This window comes from Hemitrygon akajei, chromosome 17, assembly GCF_048418815.1.
Source record: "Hemitrygon akajei chromosome 17, sHemAka1.3, whole genome shotgun sequence".
Lineage (NCBI taxonomy): Eukaryota > Metazoa > Chordata > Chondrichthyes > Myliobatiformes > Dasyatidae > Hemitrygon > Hemitrygon akajei.
The window spans coordinates 90,285,542-90,309,537 of NC_133140.1; the positions used below are offsets into that span (position 1 = coordinate 90,285,542).

General features: G+C 44.2%; 1 protein-coding gene across 3 annotated transcripts in view; it reads left to right on the top strand.

Annotated features, from left to right (window-relative positions):
• acsf3 (acyl-CoA synthetase family member 3) overlaps nt 1-23,996 on the top strand; it is a 143,613-nt gene that overhangs the window by 107,055 nt on the left and 12,562 nt on the right. For 2 of the 3 annotated variants that reach the window (XM_073070527.1, XM_073070526.1), the window contains exons 6-7: nt 110-236; nt 16,380-16,514. In XM_073070527.1, the coding sequence (XP_072926628.1) occupies nt 110-236; nt 16,380-16,514 (262 nt within the window). Of the gene's footprint in view, nt 1-109; nt 237-4,392; nt 4,819-16,379; nt 16,515-23,996 lie in introns of those variants that run through there. The other variant, XM_073070528.1, reaches the window with a different exon arrangement.

Below are 23,996 nucleotides of genomic sequence, written 5' to 3' on the forward strand. Positions count from 1 at the left end.
CACGTGTTGCAGACGAGACTGATTGAACTGCATGCCTTCACCTTCCTGCACTCCCGAACTCAGCATTCAACTCTGGCAGTTTTGAGTTGACACAGTTTTGTTTTAACAGGTGAAACCTGGATTCGAAGGCAAGGATGGCGAGCTGCTAGTTAAAGGACCATCACTATTCCGAGAATATTGGAACAAGACAAAAGAAACCGCAGAATCATTTACATCAGACGGCTGGTTCAAGACAGGTTTTGTATAGACTTATCTTTACAACTCAGTCCTTCCATTGAATAATCCCCTGAGGATTCAGAACATGTAACTAAACGGAACACTGGATAGATTGCACTCAGAGTATGTGTGTAGTTCTGGTCGCCAGGAAGGATGTGGTTGTGCTGTAGCAATGTTACTGGATTGGAGGAATTTGAATCAGAGTCAGGTTTAATATCACTGTGTGTGCCATGAAAGTTGTTTTGCAGCAGGAGTACATTGCAGTACATAATAAAAACTAAAATTATAATATGCATGTAAAAAAATAAATTAAATAAGTAGTGTAAGAAGAGAGTGAAACAAATAATGAGGTAGTGCCCATGGGTTCATTGTCCATTCAGAAATCTGATGGTGAAGGGGAAGTAGCTGTTCCTGAACCACTCAGTGTGTGTCTTCAGGCTCCTGTACTTGCTCCCTAAATCAAACATAGAGCATAGAGCAGTACAGCATTGAACATGGTATTTGGCTCATGATGTTGTGCCAGCCTCGGTGCCAATTTAAACTAAATGTCCTCCTGTGTATCATCTATATCCCCCATTCTCTTCATATTCATGTGTCTGTCTAAAGCCTCAAATTTAGTTTCCAGTTCTGTGGAAACAGATACTTGCAGACACCTACAGGAGTTTGCACAGAAAAATCACCACCACCAAGATGACGCCAGTGAACCATGGCACCCTTCTGTGGAATACATGCAATGCTTTTAAATATACTGTACCTTTTTTGAATTATTCTCACTGCAATCTGTAGCATGTAATTTCCCATACTTTTAAATCAACTTAATGATCTACAAATTTCACGATCATCGTAAGGACTTGTCTGACTTACCTCTCAACTAGGCAGGTACAGCACCTTTAAGCGGACAAAGATTCATCACTGTGGCCGAAGTGAGGCAGGATCGAAAGAAGATTCAGAAAGTTGTAAAATTAGTCATGGTATTAGCCTCCATAGTATCCAAGACATCTTCAAGAAATGGAGCCTCAGAAAGATGGCGTCCATTATGAAGGAGCCTCAGGACATGCCCTCTTATTGGTACTGTCAGCAAGGAGATACAGAAGTCTTAAGGCGCATACTCAGCGATTCAGGAACAGCTTCTTCCCCTCTGTCATTCAATTTCTAAACGGGCATTGAACCCACAAACATCATATCACATTTCTGTGCAAATTATTTCTGCTTTTGCAGTATTATTTTTAATTTAACTATTTAATAATCATATATACTTACTGTAATTCATTTTTTCTATATTCATCATGTATTACATTGTACTGCTGCTGCTAAGTTGACAAATTTCACAGTGAATGCAGGTGATATTAAATCTAATTCTGATTCTGAAAAGGTGGGGGCTCCAAACCAGTCTGAAATGCAGATGGATGAGATCCCTTCTACCCAGCATCTTATTAGCAAATGTGCAGTTACTGGAGAAAAAATGTGCAGTCATGGCAAGATTGCTATATCAAAGGGAAATGAGAAATTGTTATGTTCTGAGTTTTACTGAGACATGGCTTACTTAGACTATGCCAGATCTACCAATCAGACCTGAAGGCTCCTCAATACACAGGATGGACAGAATTGCTGATTCAGAAAAGGCAAAAGGTGTAAATGTGTGTTTCATGATAAACTCTTTGTGGTGCTCCAGTGTAGAATTGCAACAGAGAGAATTTGGTGAATGTCTACGAGATGGCTTTTTAGAGCAGATTATGCTTGAGACTGCAAGGGGAAAGGCTAGCAATGCACACGATGCTGGAGGAACTCAGTAGGCCGGGCAGCATCTATGGAAAAGAGTACAGTTGGCGTTTTGGGCTGAGACCCTACCTTAGATTGGGTGTTGCATAATAACACAGATCTTATTAGGGAGCTTAACATAAAAGAACCCTGAGGAGGCAGTGATCATAATATGATTGAATTCATACTGCAGTTTGAGAGAAAGAAGCGTAAGTCACTTGTAACAGTATCACAATGGAATAAAGGGGATTACAGAGACATGAGAGAGAAGCTGTCCAGGTGGATTGGAGGAGGATACTGGCAGGGATGACAGCAGAGCAGAGGTGGCTGAAGTTTCTGGGAACAGTTCACAAGGCGCAGGATAGATATGTCCCACAGAAGTTGTTCTCAAATGGCAAGGGTAGGCAACTGTGACTGACAAGGGAAGGTAAGGACTGCATAAAAGGTAGCAATATTGAGTGGAAAGTTGGATGATTGGGAAGCTTTTAAAATCCAACAAAAGGCAACTAGAAAAGCTATAAGAAGGGGAAAGATGAAATATGTGGGCAAACTAGCAGGATACCAAAAGTTTTTCAGTTGTATTAAGAGTAAAAGGGAGACGAGAGTTGAGATTGGACCACTGGAAAATGATGCTGGTGAGGTAGTAATGGGGGACAAAGAAATGGTGGATGAATTTAATAGGTACTTAGCGTCAATCTTCACTGTGGAAGACACTAGCAGTGTGCCAAAGGAGTCATGGAGTAGGACAAAGTGCCATTGCTATTACAAAGGAAAAAGTGCTAGACAGACTGAAAGGTCTTAAAGTGGATATGTCACTTGGACCAGATGGACTATGTCCTAGAGTCCTGAGAGAGGTTGCTGAAGAGATAACAGATACATTGGTCATGATCTTCAAGAAGCACTTGATTCTGGCATGGTCCCAGAGGACTGGAAGAGTTACTCCACTCTTTAAGAAGGAAGGAAGGCATAAGAGAGAAAATTTTAGGCCAGTTAGCCTAACCTCAGTGATAGAGAAAGTGTTGGAGTCGATTATTAATGATGAGATTTTGGGGTACTTGGAGACTAATGATAAAATAAGTCAAAGTCAGCATGGTTTCTATGAAGGGAAATCGCACCTGACAAATCTGTTAGATTTCTTTGAGGAAGTAACAAGCAAGGTGGACAAAGGAGAGGCAGTGGATGTCATTTACTTGGATTTTCAAAAGGCATTTGATAAGGTGCCACACAAGAGGCTGCTTAACAAGGTAAAATCTTATGGCATTACAGAAAGGATACTGGCATGGATAGCGGAATGGCTGACAGGCAGGAGGCAGTAAGTAGGAATAAAGGGGATTTTTTTCTGGTTTGCTGCCAGAATGGTCCTCATGGGTCTGTATTGGGACCGCTACTTTTCACATTGTTTGTTAATAAATTAGATAATGGAATTGATGGCTTTGTGGCAAAGTTTGCAGATGTTTGTAAGCAAAGACATAATGAGCTTTTATATGACACCAATCAGGCTGCACTTTGATTATTGTCGACAGTTTAGGTTCCCATATCTCAGAAAGGATGTGTTGTCATTGGAGAGTCCAGAGGATGCTCGGATGATTCCAGGAATGAAGGGGTTAACATATGAGGAGCATTTGGCAGCTTTGGGCTTGAACTCACTGGAATGTAGAAAAATGCCGGGGGATCTCATTGAAACCTACCGAATGTTGACAGGACTACATAAGATGGATGTGGAGAGGATGTTTCCTATGGTGGGGGTGTCCAGAACTAGAGGGCACAGCCACAATATTGAGGGACAACCTTTTAGAATAGAGATAAGGAGGAATTTGTTTAGCCTGAGAATAGTGAACCTGTGGAATGCTCTGCCACAGATAGTTATGGAGGCCAGGTCCATTGGTATATCTGAAGTGGAAGTTGATCATTTCCTGATTGGTTAGGGTATTAAAGGATATGGTGAGAAGGCAGGTGTATCGGGATTGAGTGGGATCTGGGATCAGTTATGACTGAATGTCAAAGCACCTTCGATCAGCAGAATGGCCTAGTTCTGCTCCTATGTCTTATGGTCTTGTGGCTGTTTTGTTGTACTTGAGTTCCCCCAACTTTGAACAACTAATGATCAAATATCGTCCATTCTATTTACCAAGAGAGTTCTCCAGTGTGATCTTGACCACAGTTTACATTTCACCATCGGGCGACTGTAATCAGGCGCTTGTGGTTCTGCATGATGCTGTCTCCAAAGAAGAAACAGAACATCACAAAGCATTTTAAATCATGGTTAGGGACTTCGGTCCAGGCTTATTTGAAGAAAACCCTGCCCAATTACCGTCGACATATAACCTGTAGCACCAGATGTCCCATCATACGAGACCAGAGCTATTCTAAGATGAGGAATGCTGACTGTTCACTTGGCTGTCCTTCTTCTACCTGCAGACAAACAAAAAGCAAGGCTCCAGAGATTAGGACAACAAAGAGGTGGTTGCAGAAGGCAGAGGAGTGGCTACAGGATTGCTTCAAGTTGGTAGACAGAGCCGTGTTTAAGGACACATCTGTAGATCTGAATGAATATACCACAGTTGTCACAGACTTTATAAAAAGTTGTAGACACGTGTGCCCTCACTAAATCATTCAGGAGTATTCCCCAGCCAGAATCCCTGGATGAACCATGAGATCTGCAATGTGCTGATAGCCAAATCAGAGGCATTCAAGTCTGGTGAGCAAGAAAGCTACAAGAGGTCCAGGTGCGATCTCCACACAGGCAAAGTGGCAATTCCGGACTAAACTTGAGTCAATGAAGGGTATTTGACACCTGTGGCAGAAATTGAATGCTATCATTTCTTGTAAAGTGAAATTAAATGATATATGTGACAACAGGTCTTTGCTTCCTGATGAGCTCAATGTCTTCTATGCTCACTTTGACCATCAGAACATGGAGGAACCATCACAAACTCCCACAGCCATCGTTGATGCTGTAATTTCAGTCCCTGAGGCCAACGTGAGAGCATCCTTCAGGAGGGTGAACCCACAGAAAGCATCAGAGACAGACTGAGTAGCTGGCCAAGAACTAAAGACCCGTGCTGATCACCTGGTTGCAGTGTTCACTAAGATCTTTAACCTCTCGCTTCATCAGTCTGAGGTCCCACCTGCTTCAAGCAGGCTTCAATTATTCTGGTGCCTAAGAATGTGGTAACCTGCCTCAATGACTATTGTCCAGTAGCACTTAGATTCAGAGGTTCATTTACTATCAAAGTATACAACTCTGAAATTCTTTTTCTCCAGATAGCCATAAAACCAAGAAAGAAAAGAATGGCTGCATGGTCATCAACCCACAAATCCTTCCTCCCCTCACGAAAACAGAACAGGGACATGACCACAAAATCTCCCTCTCCCATACACAAAAACACAAGAAGGGACAAAAACAAAGAATATAAAAAATATAAGATTGAACTAAAGTCTTCAGTCCAGGTTTATACCCAAAATATAGAAAACCTGGGTAATGTTCTCTGGGCACAGTGGCAGTCTTGTCCCTCTCCGGTAGCAGCGTGATCTCAACACTGATAAAAATAGGCAGGCAGCCGATGCCTGCATAAGACCATAAGTCACAGGAGCAGAATTAAGCTATTCAGCCCATTGAGTCTGCTCCGCCATTTCATCATGCTTAATCCTGGATCCTACTCAACCCCATACACCTGCCTTCTCACGATATCCTTTGATGCCCTGACCGATCAAGGAACTATTAACTTCCACCTTAAATATACCCACAAACTTGGCCTCCAACGCAGTCTGTGGAGGAGCATTCCACAGGTTTACTACTCTCTGGCTAAAAACAAATCCTCCTTACTTCTGTTCTAAAGGGTTGCCCCTCAATTTTGAGGCTGTGCCCTCCAGTCTTGGATACCCCACCGTAGGAAACATCCTCTCCACATCCACCCTATGAGAGTGTCACATCCTTTCACCATTCAGTAGGTTTCAATGAGATCCCCCCCCCCATTTTTCTAAATTCCAGTGAATTCAGCTCCAAAGCTGTCAAACACCTTCATATGTTAACCCCTTCATTTTCAGAATCATCCTCGTGAACCTCCTCTGGAGTCTCTCCAATGACAACTCATCCTTTCTGAAATATGGGGTCCAAAACTGTTGACAATACTCCAAGTGCAGCCTGACTAGTGTCTTATAAAGCCTCAGCTTTATCTCCTTGTTTTTATATTCTATTGCCCTTGAAATAAATGCCAAAACTGCATTGTCTTCTTTACCACAGACTCAAGCTATAAATAAACCTTCTGGGAGTCTTGCACAAAGTCTCCGAAGTCTCTCTGTCTAGTATGCATCAATAGTAATGAAGTGTTTTGAGAGGTTGGTGATGAAACATATCAACTCCTGCCTGAGAGGCAACTGAGATCCACGTCAATTTGCCTACCACAGCAACAGGTTCACAACAGATGCCATTTCATTGCCTCTTCACTGAACCATGGAACATGTGGATAGCAAAGATGCATACATCAGGATGCTCTTTATCCACCAGAGCTCGCCATTCAATACTATCATCCCCTCAAAACTAATCAATAAGCTTCAAGACTTTGGCCTCTATACCTCCTTATGCAATTTAGAAACATAGAAAACCTGCAGCACAATACAGACCTTTCGGCCCACAAAGCTGTGCCGAACATGTTCTTACCTTAGAAATTACCTAGGGTTACCCATAGCCCTCTATTTTTCTGAGATCCATGTACCTGTCCAGGAGTCTCTTACCCCTGACATCTCCTCTGTACCTACTACCAAGCACCTTAAAACTGTGCCCTCTTGTACTAGCCATTCCAGCCCTGGGAAAAAGCCTCTGACTACCTACACGATCAATGCCTCTCATCATCTTATACACCTCTATCACGTCACCTCTCATCCTCCATTGCTCCAGGGAAAAAAGGCCAAGTTCACTCAACCTATTTTCATAAGGCGTGCTCGTCAATCCAGGCAACATCCTTGTAAATCTCCTCTGCACATCCTTCCTAAAGTGAGGCGACCAGAACTGAGCACAGTACTTCAAGTGGGGTCTGACCAGCTGCAACATTACCTCTCAGCTCCTAAACTCAATCCCACGATTGATGAAGGCCAATGTACTGCATGCTTTCTTAACCACAGAGTCAACCTGTGCAACAGCTTTGAGTGTCCCATGGACTCAGACCCCAAGATCCTCCACACTGCCAAGAGTCTTACCATTAATACTGTATTTCATAGTTGACCTACCAAAATCAACCACCTCATGCTTATCTGGGCTGAACTCCATTTGCCACTTCTCAGCCCAGTTTTGCATCCTAGGTTTGCTGTCAGAGGTTACATCCTGCTGTAACCTCTGACAGCCCTCCACACTATGTACAACACACCCAACCTTTGTGTCATCAGCAAATATACTAACCCAACCCTCCACTTCTTCATCCAGGTCATTATAAAAATCACGAAGTGTAAGGGTCCAGAACAGATCTCTGAGGCACACCACTGGTGACCAACCTCCATGCAGAATATAACCCGTCTACAACCACTCTTTGCCTTCTGTGGACAAGCCAGTTCTGGATCCACAAAGCAAGTCCCCTTGGATTCCATGCCTCCTTACTTTCTCACTAAGTCTTGCATGGGGTATCTTGTCAAATGCCTTGCTGAAATCCATATTCACTACATCTACTGCTCTACCTTCATCAATGTGTTTAGTCATATCCTCAAAAACTTAATTCTGGCTCGTAAGGCACGACCTGCCTTTCACAAAGCCATTCTGACTATTCCTGATCATATTATGCCACTCCAAATGTTCATAAACCCTGCCTTGCAGGATCTTCTCCATCAACTTACCAACCACTGAAATAAGATTCACTGGTCTATAATTTCCTGGGCTATCTCTACTCCCTTTATTGAGTAAAGGAACAACATCCGGAACCTCTCCCATCCCTATTGATGATGCAAAGATCATCGCCAGTGGCTCAGCAATCTCCCTCACCTCCCACAGTAGTCTGGTCCTGGTGACTTTTCCAACGATGCTTTCCAAAACCTCCAGCACATCCTCTTAATATCTACATGCTCAGGCTTTTCAGTCCGCTGCAAGTCATCCGTACAATCGCCAAGATCCTTTTCCGTTGTGAATACTGAAGCAAAGTGCTCATTAAGTACCTCCGGTTCCATACACACTTTTCCACTGTCACTCTTCATTGGTCCTATTCTCTCAGATCTTATCCTTTTGCTCTTCACATACTTGTAGAATGCCTTGGGGTTTTCCTTAATCCTGTCTGTCAAGGCCTTCTCATGGCCCCTTCTGGCTCTCCTAATTTCTTTCTTAAGCTCCCTGCTGCTAGCCTTATAATCTTTAGATTTCTATCATTACCTAGTTTTTGAATCCTTCGTAAGCTCTTCTTTTCTTCTTGACTAGATTTTCAACTGCCTTTGTACACCATGGTTCCTGTACCCTACCATCCTTTCTCTATCTCAGTGGAACATACCTATGCAGAACTCCACGCAAATATCCCCTGAACATTTTCCACATTTCTTCTATACATTTTCTTGGAAACATCTGTTCCCAATTTATGCTTCTAAGTTCCTGCCTGATAGCCTCATATTTCCCCTTACTCCAGTTAAACACTTTTTAAAAGATCCTGTTTGACAAACTTACTGGAGTTCTTTGAGGACATAATGAGTGCAGTGGATAGAGGGGAACAGGTGTATATCGTGTACTTGGATTTCCAGAAGGCGTTCAATAAGGTGCCGCACAAGAGACTTATAAATAAGATACGGATGCATGGAGTCAAAGGAAATGTTTTGACATGGATAATGGATTGGTTAACCAGTAGAAGGCAGAGAGTTGGTATAAATGGGTATTTCTCCAGTTGACCGTCGGTGGTGAGTGGGGTGCCGCAGGGGTCAGTGCTGGGCCCGCAGCTGTTTACCATTTACATTGATGATTTGGAATGGGGGACTGAGCGTAGCGTAGCAAAATTTGCTGATGACACTAAACTGAGTGGGAAAGCAAATTGTACAGAGGATGTGGAGAGTCTGCAGAGGGATATAGATAGGTTAAGTGAGTGGGCCAAGGTCTGACAGATGGAATACAAAGTTGGTTAATGTGAGATCATCCACTTTGGAAGGAATAATAGAAGAGCAGATTATTATTTAAATGGTGAAAGATTGCAGCATGCCATTGTGCAATGGAACTTGTTCATGAATCGCAAAATGTTGGCTTGCAAGTACAACAGGTTATTAAGAAAGCAAGCGGAATGTTGGCGTCCATTACTGGAGGGATTGAATTATTGAGTAGGGAGGTCATGCTGCAACTATACAGGGTACTGGTGAGGCCGCACCTGGAGTACTGTGTGCAGTTCTGGTCTCCATTCTAGAGGAAGGATATACTGGCTGTGGAGGCAGTGCAGAGGAGGTTCACCAGGTTGATTCCGGAGATGACGGGGTTAACCTATGAAGAGAGATTGAGTTGCCTGGGACCATACTCTCTGGAATTCAGAAGAATGAGAAGGGATCTTATAGAAACATACAAAATTTTGAAAGGGATAGATAAGATAGAAGTAGGAAAGTTGTTTCCATTGGTAGGTGAGACTAGAACAAGGGGACATTGCCTCAAGATTCAGGAGAGAAGATTTAGGACTGAGATGAGGAGAAATTTTTTCCCAGAGAATGGTGAATCTGTGGAATTCTCTGCCCAGGGAAGTAGTTGAGGCTTCTTCACTAAATATATTTATGATACAGTTAGATAGATTTATACATAGTAGAGGAATTAAGAGTTATGAGGAAAAGGCAGGTAGATGGAGCTGAGTTTACGGACAGATCAGCCATGATCTTATTGAATGGTGGGGCAGATTCGATGGGTTGGATGGCCTACTCCTGCTCGTATTTCTTGTGTTCTTGTGTTTTCCTAACTTGTGTGTTCCTATCCCTCTCCAGTGCTGTGGTAAAGGAGATAGAATTGTGGTCACTTGATCCTTGATTTCCTCACTTGCAGACCCTAGTCATTTCAGATTGGCAACATCTCTTCCACAATTTCCCTCAGCAGAAATGCACCACAAGGCTGTGCGCTTTGGCCCCTGCTGTACTTACTTTAAACTTATGAATCTGAGGCCAAGCCTAGATCCAGTGCCATATTCAAATTTGCTAAAAATACCGCTGTTGTTGGCGGAAGCAAAGGTGATGATGAATCAGCAGATTGGAGGGAAATTGAAAATCTTACTGAGTGGTGCCACTGCAACCTCTCACTCAATGTCAGAAAGACCAAGGAGCTAATTATTGACTTTAGGAGGAAGAAACCAGAGGTCCATGACCCCAGTCCACTGCGGAGGATCAGAGATGGAGACGGTCAGCAACTTTAAATTCCTCGATGTTATCATTTCAGATAAGCTGTCCTGGGCCCAGCGTGTAAGTGTAATTACAAAGTATGCATGGCAACGCCTCTACTTCCTTAGGAGTTTGTGAAAATTCGACACGATGTCTATAGTTTTGATGAACTTCTATAGATGTGTTGTGGAGAGTATCTTGACTGGCTGCATTACAGCCGGGTATGGAAACACCAATGCCCCTAAATACCAACACACATCTACAGGAAGCATTGTTGCAGGAAAGCAGCATCCATCATCAGGGACCCCCATAACTCAGATCATGTTCGCTTCTCACTGCCACTGGGACGAATGTACAGGAACCTCAGAACTCACAGCACCAGGTTCAGGCTCAGAAATTGTTAGTAACAATTGGTTCTCCCTGGCATTGGTAACGTCTCCTGGAGAATGGGAACTTCTCCCTAGTATCGGCAACTTCTCCCTGGGATTGGAAACTTCACCCAGGGAATGGGAATTTCTCCCTGCGAAAAGGAAGATCACACTGGGAACAAAAACTTTTCCAAAGGATTCAAGGTGACGCCAGCAAAAAACGCGACCAACAGCGACGTCCTATAGAACATAAGAAATCTACAGCACATTATAGGCCCTTTGGCTCACAATGTTGTGCTGACCATGTAACCTACTCTAGAAACTACCTAGAATTATCCTACCAAATCACCTTCTATTTTTCTAAGCTCCATGTACCTATCTTAAGAGTCTCTTAAAAGACCCTATTGTTTCCGTCTCTACCACCTTCACTGGCAGTGTATTCCACGCATCCAACACTCTGTGTGGAAAAACTTACCTCTGACATCCCAACTTCCAAGCACCTTAAAACTATGCCCCCTTGTGTTAGCCGTTTCAGCCCTGGGAAAAAGCCTCTGACTACGACACAGAGATAGGCCATTTGGCCCATCTGGTCAATGCCAAAATGTTAACACGAGGAAATCTGCAGATGCTGGAAATTCAAACAACACACTCAAAATGCTGGTGGAACACAGCAGGCCAGACAGCATCTGTAAGGAGAAGCACTGTCGACATTTCGGGCCGAGACCCTTCGTCACCCGAAATGTCGACAGTGCTTCTCCTTATAGATGCTGCCTGGCCTGCTGTGTTCCACCAGCATTTTGTGTGTGTTGCCAAAACGTTATGCTGCCTACTCCCATTTACCCACACCTGGACCACAGCCGTCTATACCCCTCCTCTTCATATCTATAGGACCGTAAGACAGGAGTAGAAGTAGGCCATTCAGCCCATCAGCTCCATCATGGCTGATCCCGGATCCCAATCAACTCCATACACCAGCCTTCTTGCCATATGCTTCGATGCCCTGACCAATCATGAAACATCAACTACCACTTTAAATATACCCACAAACTTGGCCTCCACCACGATCTGTGGCAGAGCATTCCACAGATTCACTACTCTCTTGTTAAAACAATTCCTCCTTACCTGTCATAGATAATAGTCTGTGCTATTGTTCCTTTTATAAAAATGCATTATCATACATTTCCCGACACTTTGTTCCATCTTTTTTGCCCGTTCTTCCAATTTGTCTAAATCCTGCTGCAATCGCATTGCTTCCTCAGCACTAACTACCTTTCCACCCATCTTCGTATCATCTGGAAACTTTGCTACAAAGCCGTTAATTCCATAATCTAAGTCACTGACAAACAATGTGAAAAGTAATAGTCACAATACTGACCCCTGAGAAACACCACTGGTCACTGTCAGCCAACAGAAAAAGCCCCCACCGAGCACTACACTCCGTCCACCTCCCAGTGGCCACCCATTTTAATTCCACTTCCCATTCCCACTCCGATATATCATCCATAGCCTCATATTGTAACATATAAGATTATTAAGGGATTGGACAAGATAGAGGCAGGAAATATGTTCCAGATGCTGGGAGAGTCCAGTACCAGAGGGCATGGTTTGAGAATAAGGGGTAGGTCATTTAGGACAGAGTTAAGGAAAAACTTCTTCTCCCAGAGAGTTGTGGGGGTCTGGAATGCACTGCCTCGGAAGGCAGTGGAGGCCAATTCTCTGGATGCTTTCAAGAAGGAGCTAGATAGGTATCTTATGGATAGGGGAATCAAGGGATATGGGGACAAGGCAGGAACCGGGTATTGATAGTAGATGATCAGCCATGATCTCAGAATGGCGGTGCAGGCTCGAAGGACCGAATGGTCTACTTCTTCACCTATTGTCTATTGTCCTCCATTATTGTGATGAGGCCACACTTAGGTTGGAGGAACAACACCTTATATTCTGTTTGGGTAGCCTCCAACCTATGGTATGAACATTAATTTCTCCAACTTCCAGTAATGCCTCCCCCCCTTCACCATTTTCCATCCCCTTTTCCCTCTCTCACCTTATCTCCTTGCCAGCCCATTGCCTCCCTCTGGTGCTCCTCCCCCCTTTTCTTTCTTCCATGACCTCCTGTCTCTTTCACCAATCAACTTCCCAGCTCATTACTTCATCCCTCCCCCTTCAGGTTTCATCTATCACCAGGTGTTTCTCCCTCCCCTCCCCCCATCTTTAAAATCTACTCCCCAGCTTTTCTCTCCAGTCCTGTTGAAGGGTTTTGGCCCAAAATGATGACTGTACTTTTCCTAGATGCTGCCTAGCCTGTTGAGTTCCTCCGGTTTGTGCGTGTTGCTTGGATTTGTAGCATCTGCAGATTTTCTCTTGTTTGTGACCCCATTATTCCCACTTGCTGCCTCCTGCCTGTCAGCCATTCCTCTATCCATGTATTTCCTGTAATGCCATGGGATTTAAAATTGTTGGGCAGCTTCATGTGTGGCACCTTATCAAACGCTTGTCCTGTTAGCTTATAACTTCCTCAAAGAACTCTAACAGGTTTTTCAGGCAAGGACAGAAGCCATGCTGACATATTTTAACATTAGTCTCCGAGCACCTCAAAACCTCATCCTTAATAATGGATTCCAACACTTTCTCAAGCACTGAGGTTAGGCTAACTGGCCTATAATTTCCTTTCTTTTGTCTTCCTCCCTTCTTAAAGAGTGGAGTGATATTTGCAATTTTCCAGTCCTCCAGAACCATGCTATAAATAAGTGATCCTTGAAAAATTCATAACTAATGTATCTGCCATCTCTTCAACAACCTATCTCAGGACTCTGGGATGTAGTCCATCTGGTCCAGGTAACTTACCCACAAGACCTTTGAGTATGTCTAGCACTTTTTCCTTTGCAATGGCAATGGCATTCACTCCTGCTCCCTGACACTTACGGACCTAACATTGTGGACAAGCTATGTCAGTGCCAGAATCTGTGGGGACGTGGGCTGTCCTCTGGTGTGCTGGGCATTGACACAAATGATGCATTTCACTGTATGTTTCCATGTACACATGATAAATGAATCTGATTTGAAAGAGGGGTATAGATAGGGTAATTGCAAGCAGGCTTTTACCACTGAGGTTAGGTAAGACTAGAACGAGAGGATATGGGCTTAGGGTAAAAGGTGAAATGTTTTAAGGAGAATCTTCTGCACTCACAGTGGTGAGAGTGTGGAATGAACCACCAGTGCAGGTGGTGGATGTGGGTTCAATTTCAACATATAAGAGAAATTTGGACAGGGACATGATCTTTCAAGAATCACTTGATTCTGGCAAAGTCCAGGAGGACTGGAAAATTGAATGGAACTGCAGAGCAGACTCGATGGGCTGATTAGCCTAATTTTCCTCCTGTGTCTTATAGTCTTACGTTCAGCAAAAGGTGAGGTGTGAAATTTGTGGCCACTGTGGAGCCTGTGCTGTGCTCTGGGAGTTCAGCATGTACATTTCCTGTTAGACACATGTGGCTCTGGACCACACATTGTACAGCACGGACTGACGAAAGGGGCAGACACACAATGGGTGCAGTCTAGTGTGCACAAGGGGTGACGTCATGCATTACGGGAAGAACAGCATGGACAACAGGGAGGATGAAGCGAGGGCAAGGACCTGGAGGAGCACACACTCAGACCTGAGGGCCAGAGGTCCATGTGTCCAGCGTTCAAGGCCCAGAGTTCTGGTTTAAGATGGCGCTGGTAATGCCCTGTGACTACTTATTAGCAGCAAAAAAAACAAAACTACTGAACACCTTATTTATAACATTTTATTAATGACAATCAACATTAACAATGGTGAAGCGAATGGTGGCAGAGGCAGAGGCTCAGATGTGAAATGGTCAGGGCTAACGGAGGTGCAGGTAAGGCCTAGTCAAGGCAAGCAAAGGCAGAGGCAGGGACAAATCACAATTAAGGTGGAGATGTGGTTTCCCTGAGAACTAGGAAAGCCCAATGTCTGATCGATTTAAACATCCGGTTGAATCATGTTCTGAGAGTGAAGAACGATCCGATATTTGGATGACCTAAGCGCCAGGCCAGATTGAAAAGGTCAGGGTGTCAGGACCAGAGGTGAGGTGAGGGCCGGTTCTGCTCACTGTTCTGCATTAAACTGAGGCTGTGGCCTGCCCCGGTTGCAGTGATGTCTAGCTTTACATCTGCAGTCCTGTAATGTTTACTCAGCTTTGCAATGAATTGAGGCTGTGGCCTGCTCCGGCTGCAATAACTTTGTGTCTTTTGTAAAACTTCATTTCTGAAGCTATGTGCTCATTTTTATAGTTTGCATGATTTGTTTCTTTTCGCTGTGCATTGGGTGTTTGACTGTGTTTTCACTGGGTTCTTTGGTGGTTTGTTTTGTGGCTGCCTGTAAGGAGATGAATCTCAAGGTTGTATAATGTTTACATACTTTGATAATAAATGAAATTTGAACTTTGAGTTCAAAGTCCTGTGATTAGTGAGTCTTGGAGTTAACATCGGAGGTCGAAAACAGTAATTGACAAATCTGGAAGTTGGTGCCCATAGGTCCAAACCCCCGGGTGGACATGTCTGCAAGTCCATAGTCAGGGCCTGTTTAGGGATTGTCAACATGACCTCGTGTGTGGTAGGTCGTGTCAAATCAACCTTATTGAGTTTTTCAGGAGGTTATCAGGAAAGTTGATGAAAGGTGGGCTGTGAATATTGTCTACATGAGGTCTAGTTATTTATCAACACACATAAAATGCTGGAGGAACTCATCAGGCCAGGCAGCATCTATGGGAAAGAGTATAGTCAATGTTTCCGGCCAAAACCCTTGTCGATAATAATTAATCCACTACTGACATGAGGCTTACTAGCCGATAATTTCCCAGTATATTATTCAAGCCTTTTTAAAAAAATGTAACGAGCTATCCTCCAATCCTGCATCACTTCAGGGTATTTTATGTGTCTCTACCAGTGCCGTGCAATTTCTACACTAGCCACCCACAGGGTCCAAGGGAACACGTTGTTGAACCCTGAGGATTTATTCCCCACAGGGCCCAAGCAAACACATAGTCAGTTCCTGGGGATGTATTCCCCACAGGGTCCGAGGAAACACGTTGTCAAGCCCTGGGGACTTATTCCCCACAGGGCCCAAGCAAACACATCAGTTGTCAGGCCCTGGGGATTTATCCCCCACAGGGTCCGAGGGAAGACATTGTCAGGCCCTGGGGATTTATTCACTCTCAATTTGTCTCAATGTGTCTTGTCCCTGTGATTGTTCAACAAGTTGCTGTAATAACCTCCAGCAATGTGGTGCACATGGGATCACTGAACTCCCTTGGGATTAACAGCAGCCCAGATATTGCTGATTATGTCCAGGTCATTTGCTTACTCTCTTCCGTATTTGATTAATCTTTTCCATATTTGTTTGTGATGTCGCAACTCAGACTTGTCTGCAGCTGAACAGGGTTCATTTACAATAACACACTCAGTGTGTTAAAAGCTAGCCAGCCAGCTGTGCTTAGGGAAATATCAATGGTGTGCCTGCAGCTGCTTCTGCTGACATCTGCTTCAGTGGACTGCGTGTGTCAGCCTCCCTCTGGCTGTCTCTGAGGGGCTGATCAAAGGTTCAGTGTCCAGCAGGCAGCCTGGCATTTGCCTCTGGGCTGCTTAATTCATTCTTTTCCCCAACCTGTGACATTAAGGGTGGCTCTGATTTTTGAAAATTTGACATGACCTGTTTGTGTTTGTTTTGTGCAGGGGACACTGTGTGTTACAGAGACGGTGTTTACTGGGTTCTGGGTCGAACCTCAGTGGACATCATAAAGAGTGGAGGACACAAGATCAGTGCACTGGATGTTGAGCGCCACCTCTTGGGCCATCCTCATATTGCAGGTTGGAATAAACTTAAACCTTATACAGGTGGCCCCTGTTTTTCGAACGTTCGATTTACGTCAACTCGCTGTTACAAAAGACCTACGTTAGTTACCTGTTTTCACTAACCAAAGAGGATTTTCACTTTTACGAAAAAAAGACGCCCGCTTTATACGTGTGTTTACCCTGGGAAAGACTACAATGACCGTGAAGCCTTGTGCAGGCAGTTGTTTGTGCATGTGTGTATGTGCGTAGGCGTATACGTGCACATGCGTGTCAGTGCTGATTTTTTTTCCTCTCCGAATCGATTTTGGCTCGCTGTCTTCCCGAGTATGATAAGTGAAACTACACCATACATACAATATTTCTACTTTATATAGGGTGTATATTTATCATATCATTCCTGCTTTTACTACATGGTAGTGTTATTTTAGGTTTTGTGTGTAATTTGGTTTGATTTGATAGGTTATTTTTCGGGTCTGGGAACACTCAAAAATTTTTCCCATATAAATTAATGGTAATTGCTTCTTCGATTTAGAACGTAGAACATAGAATAGTACAGAACATTACAGGCCCTTCAGCCCACAATGTTGTGCCAACCCTCAAACCCTGCCTCCCATATAACCCCCCACCTTAAATTCCTCCATATACCTGTCTAGTAGTCTCTTAAACTTCACTAGTGTATCTGCCTCCACCACTGACTCAGGCAGTGTATTCCACGCACCAACCACTCTCTGAGTGAAAAGCCTTCCTCTACTATCCCCCTTGAACTTCCCTCCCCTTACCTTAAAGCCATGTCCTCTTGTATTGAGCAGTGGTGCCCTGGGGAAGAGGCGCTGGCTGTCCACTCTGTCTATTCCTCTTAATATCTTGGACACCTCTATCATGTCTCCTCTCATCCTCCTTCTCTCCAAAGAGTAAAGCCCTAGCTCCCTTAATCTCTGATCATAATCCATACTCTCTAAACCAGGCAGCATCCTGGTAAATCTCCTCTGTACCCTTTCCAATGCTTCCACATCCTTCCTATACTAGGAACTATATAGGCGACCAGCACTAGACACAGTACTCCAAGTGTGGCCTAACCAGAGTTTTATAGAGCTGCATCATTACATTGCATCTCTTAAACTTTATCCCTCAACTTATGAAAGCTAACACCCCATAAGCTTTCTTATCTACCCTATCTACTTGTGAGGCAACTTTCAGGGATCTGTGGACCTGTACCCCCAGATCCCTCTGCTCCTCCACACTACCAAGTATCCTGCCATTTACTTTGTACTCTGCCTTGGAGTTTGTCCTTCCAAAGTGTACCACCTCACACTTCTCCGGGTTGAACTCCATCTGCCACTTCTCAGCCCACTTCTGCAACCTATCAATGTCTCTCTGCAATCTTCGACAATCCTCTACACTATCTACACCACCACCAACCTTAGTGTCATCTGCAAACTTGCCAACCCACCCTTCTACCCCCACATCCAGGTTGTTAATAAAAATCACAAAAAGTAGAGGTCCTAGAACAGATCCTTGTGAGACACCACTAGTCACAACCCCCCAATCTGAATGTACTCCCTCCACCACGACCCTCTGCCTTCTGCAGGCAAGCCAATTCTGAATCCATCTGGCCAAACTTCCCTGGATCCCATGCCTTCTGACTTTCTGAATAAGCCTACCATGTGGAATCTTATCAAATGCTTTACTAAAATCCATGTAGATCACATCCACTGCACTACCCTCATCTATATGCCTGGTCACCTCCTCAAAGAACACTATCAGGCTTGTTAGGCACAATCTGCCCTTCACAAAGCCATGCTGACTGTCCCTGATCAGACCATGATTCTCTAAATGCCCATAGATCCTATCTCTAAGAATCTTTTCCAACAGCTTTCCCACCACAGACGCAAGGCTCACTGGTCTATAATTACCTGGACTATCCCTCCTACCTTTTTTGAACAAGGGGACAACATTCGCCTCCCTCCAATCCTCTGGTACCATTCCTGTGGACAACGAGGACATAAAGATCCTAGCCAGAGGTTCAGCAATCTCTTCCTTTGCCTCGTGGAGCAGCCTGGGGATTATTCCGTCAGGCCCCGGGGATTTATCTGACCTAATGTATTTTAACAACTCTAACACCTCCTCTCCCTTAGTATCAACATGCTCCAGAACATCAACCTCACTCATATTGCCCTCACCGTCATCAAGTTCCCTCTCAGTGGTGAATACCAAAGAGAAGTATTCATTGAGGACCTTGCTCACTTCCACAGCCTCCAGGCACATCTTCCCACTTTTATCTCTAATCGGTCCTACCTTCACTCCTGTCATCCTTTTGTTCTTCACATAATTGAAGAATGCCTTGGGGTTTTCCTTTACTCTACTCGCCAAGGCCTTCTCATGCCCCCTTCTTGCTCTTCTCAGACCCTTCTTAAGCTCCTTTCTTGCTACCCTATATTCCTCAATAGATCCATCTGATCGTTGCTTCCTAAACCTCATGTATGCTGCCTTCTTCCACCTGACTAGATTTTCCATTTCACTTGTCACCTATGGTTCCTTCACTCTACCATTCCTGACGAAGGGTGTCGGCCCAAAACGTCGACAGTGCTTCTCCTTATAGATGCTGCCTGGCCTGCTGTGTTCCACCAGCATTTTGTATGTGTTGTTTGAATCTCCAGCATCTGCAGATATCCTCGTGTTTATTCTTTATCATCCTCACCGGGACAAATTTATCCCTAACATCCTGCAAGAGATCCTTAAACATCGACCACATGTCCATAGTACATTTCCCTGCAAAAACATCATCCCAATTCGCACCCGCAAGTTCTAGCCTTATAGCCTCATAATTTGCCCTTCCTCAATTAAAAAATTTCCTGTCCTCTCTGATTCTGTCCTTTTCCATGATAATGCTAAAGGTCAGGGAGCGGAGATCACTGTCCCCCAGATGCTCACCCACTGACAGATCTGTGACTTGACCCAGTTCATTACCTAATACTAGATCTAGTATGGCATTCCCCCTAGTCGGCCTGTCAACATACATGTGACCGGAATCCATCCTGGACACACTTAACAAACTCTGCCCCATCTAAACCCTTGGAACTAATCAAGTGCCAATCAATATTAGGGAAGTTAAAGTCATCCATGATAACAAACCTGTTATTTTTGCACCTTTCCAAAATCTGCCTCCCAATCTGCTCCTCGGTATCTCTGCTGCTACCGGGGGCCTATAGAATACCCCCAGTAGAGTAACTGCTCCCTTCCTGTTCCTGACTTCCACCCATACTGACTCAAAAGAGCATCCTGCTACATTACGCACCCTTTCTGCAGCTGTAATAGTATCACTGACCAGTAATGCCACCCCTCCTCTCCTCCCCTCCCCCCCCCCCCATCCCTTTTAAAGCACCGAAATCCAGGAATATTGAAAATCCATTCCTGCCCTGGTGCCAGCCAAGTCTCCGTAATGGCCACTACATCATAATTCCATGTATGTATCCAAGCTCTCAGTTCATCACCTTTGTTCCTGATGCTTCTTTCATTGAAGTACACACACTTTAGCCCTTCTACCTTACTACCTTTATACCCTTTATTCTGCTGCTCTTTCCTCAAAGCCTCTCTATACGTTAGATCTGGCTTTACTCCATGCACTTCTTTCACTGCTCTATTGCTCCGGGTCCCATCCCCCTTATAAACCCTCTCGAACCATGCTAGCAAACCTACCAGCAAGGATATTGCTCCCCCTCGAGTTCAGGTGCAACCCATCCAATCATTTCAAGTCCCACCTTCCCCAGAAGAGATCCCAATGGTCCAAAAATCTAAAACCCTGCCTCCTGCACCAAATCCTCAGCCACGTATTCAACTGCCATCTCCTCCAATTCTTACCATCACTATCACGTAGTACTGGCAGCAATCCTGAGAACGCCACCCTTGAGGTCCTGTTCTTTACCCTTCTGCCTAGTTCCCGAAACTCTCATTTCAGGACCTCATCCCTCTTCCTGCCTATGTCGTTGGTCCCAACATGTATCACGACTTCTGGTTGCTTTCCCTCTCATACCAGGATGTCATGCACCCGGTCAGAGACATCCCGGACCCTGGCACCCGGGAGGCAACAAACCATGCGGGTTTCCTTCTCACGTCCACAAAATCTCCTGTCTGCTCCCATGACTATAGAGTCTCCAATGACGACAGCTCTCCTCTTCTCCGTCCCATCCTTCTGCACCACAGGGTCAGACTCAGTGCCAGAGGCCCTGCCACCGTGGCTCACACCTGGTCGGTCGTCCTCACCAACAGCATCCAGGACGGTAAACTTATTATTCAAGGGAATGGCTACAGGGGTGCTCTGCACTACCTGTCCACTCACCTTCGCTTACCCCCTTGGACTGTCACCAACGACCTGCTTCCTGCAGCCTAGGTGTGACTACCTCCCTGTAGCTCTCATCTATGACTGCCTCATTCTTCCTTATGAGTCAAAGGTCATCCAGCTGCTGCTCCAGATTCCTCACACGGTCTTCCAGATCGCCCAGCTGCAAGCACTTCTGGCAGATGTGACTCTGCGGGAGAGGGGAGTTTCCCCAAGACTGCCACATCTCACAGGAGAGGGACATCACCATCTCAGGAGACATTGTAAAGACTAACTGGGAACAAGCTCGTCCTCCACCTCTTCTTTTCGAAGCCTCTCGATTCAAAGCCTCAAATCTCTACTCCTTCACTGGCCGCTTTCCACAGGCCACTCCGCTTGAGATAACCCTCTATTTATTTGTTTGAGCTTTTCAAACTGCTTGGTCACCTGACCTCAATTGCCCAATCAGCTGCTTTCTGCTGAGTCTGAGCTATTCAAATCTTGATTGTCTAATCAACGGCTTTCTGCTGAGCTATTCAAATCTTGATTGACTTGATTGCACAGTCCAACTGCCAAAACTGCCAGAATCTCTCGAGTCAAAGCCTCAAATCTCCACTCCTTCACTGGCCGCTTTCCACAGGCTGTTCTGCTTGAGGTAACCCTCTATTTATTTGTTTGAGCTTTTCAAACTGCCATTTCGCAGTTTTTTTAAATTTACAGTTTTTCAAAATTTACGCCATTTCGGCTTTCGAACAGTTTCATAGGAACGCTCTACCTTTGAATAGCGGGGCAAACCTGTGTGTGTATGTATATATATATATATATATATATATATATATATATATACAGTCGACCCTCCTTATCGGCGAATTTAACCAACCGCGAATCACGAAAACCCGGAAGTGTTCTTCCAGCAATTGTTGTTCGAGCATGTACAGACTTTTTTTTCTTGTCATTATTCCCTAAACAATGCAGTATAGCAACTATTTTACATAGAATTTACATTGTATTAGGTATTATAAGTAACCTAGAGATGATTTAAAGTATACGGGAGGATGTGCGTGGGTTATCGTGGATCGGGATCGAAAAAAATTGGAAGTTCTCTTACTAAGTAAGTCGGAACAGGTACATCCAGTATTATTTAGCGTCAGTTAGTCAAATGTTTGTCTTAGTATATAGTATATATTTTACCTTTCTATCATATAAAACGCTTAAGAACATGTGTTTCGGCGCTGGGCTCGGGAACGGATTTCCCGAGTTCGATCCAGTGACAGATCTCTCCCGAGCGTGCTCTCCACCGTGCCAGGTTGATGTGGAAGATCAAAACCCCAAAACCCAATAATTAAACCACTGCATTGCTTAGTAATAATTGTAGATTTCATCGGGGCAGAGCCTTTCTCACTTTATCTTTTAAAATTGTCCCGATCATTGACCAACGTAGCCTAACGCTTTTCCAATGACCGATAGCGTTTCACCTCTTTCCGATTGCTTTATTATTTCCACTTTATTTTCAATCATAATTCGTGAACAGAAACACTGTGGATTCAGAGCTCTGCCGCCGGGTCCTAATATCCACCGCACTGAGACAAGTTAAATAAGGTCTGGAATTCTGCTGGGTCCTAAGGTCCACCGCATTGAGACAGGTTGAATAAGGGACTTGAGCATCTGCATTTTTTGGTATCCGCGAGGGGTCCTGGAACCAATCCCTCGCAGATAAGGAGGGCCGATTGTATATAAGCATCCGTTCATCTCGAGAGACCATAGATTTGCGCCTTGGAAAACTTCCAGGGCACAGGCTTGGGCAGGGTTGTATGGGAGATCGGCAGTTGTACTTGCTGGGGGTCTCCCCTCTCCACGCCACCAATGTTGTCCAAGGGAAGGGCAAGAGCCGATACAGCTTGGCACTGGTGTTGTCGCAGAGCAATGTGTGGTTAAGTGCCTTGCTCAAGGACACAACACGCTGCCTTAGCTGAGGCTCGAACTAGTGACCTTCAGATCACTAGACCAACACTTTAACCACTTGGCCACGCGCCAACACACTTAAACCGTACTGTTTGTGAATAAGAGAAACTTTTATTAATTTATTTATATATTAAGAATCTTCCCTAAATAGTCACAAGCTATGTTCCCTCTAAGCTGTGCACATGTGCACGCGCGCACATTTTTCAACCAGCGCACAAAGGAAATTAATATGTGCACAAAAGGTTAGTTACCTAAAATAATGTACAAAAGCTCAGGCAACAGAACCTGTCATTACCCATTACAGGAGTGCTATGCATGTTACGGTTGATTGCAGATGAGCAAGAGCGAAAACAATCAAACCCAGAGGAGATCAAAGTCTAAAATGTGTAAAATATCATGATTTTCCAGCTGAAAATACTGTAATAGTTAGACAGTTTAATGATTTCAAATTTTCTGTGCAAGAAAAAATTAAATCCAAACTGATTACAAACTTTGCTCAAATGGTGGCATTTGTACTTCAAAATGAACAGTTTTGCGACCTTGCACAGTTGATGGACATTGGGGGAACCTTTCTTGCATCTAGTGCGGACTGTGAGCGAGGTTTTAGCCTAATGAATGAACTCAAAAACAAGCTGAGAAACCATTTAGGTGAATGTCATTTGGATATGTTAATGAGAATCAAAAGCTATCAATTGGATGGAAGTTCTATTAGTCGATAGAGTTTACAAAGAATAGGTAAATGCCAAAGACAGGAGAGAGAAAAAATAACTGAGTGACTTAAATATGTATGTAATTTTGTTGTTATTCTGTGCAGTTTTATGTCAAATATTTTGTAAACCTACATAAATTATGCCATGGGTGCATACAGTGCACACATACTTCTGTCACTGGAAAAAATTTGCACAACGTAAGATTTTTGCACACACTGACTACTAAAAATTAGAGGGAACATTGCTCACAAGTCCTAATCCTAAAAGCTAACTAATAGCCCTAAATTGAAAAGCTAACAGTTAGCTGTAACCCTAACATCTTCAACAAGAGTGGTCCTCAACTCCTATTGGTATTGCCGTCTCAATTAAATAGTCCTCTAGTACAATGAAATGGACTCTTCACCTCACAATCTACCTCGTTGACTATCTGCACTGTACTTTCTCTTTTATTTGACATGAATGTGCCGTTGTCTAATTGGACGGCTTTTCACTGTACCTGGTTCATGTGAC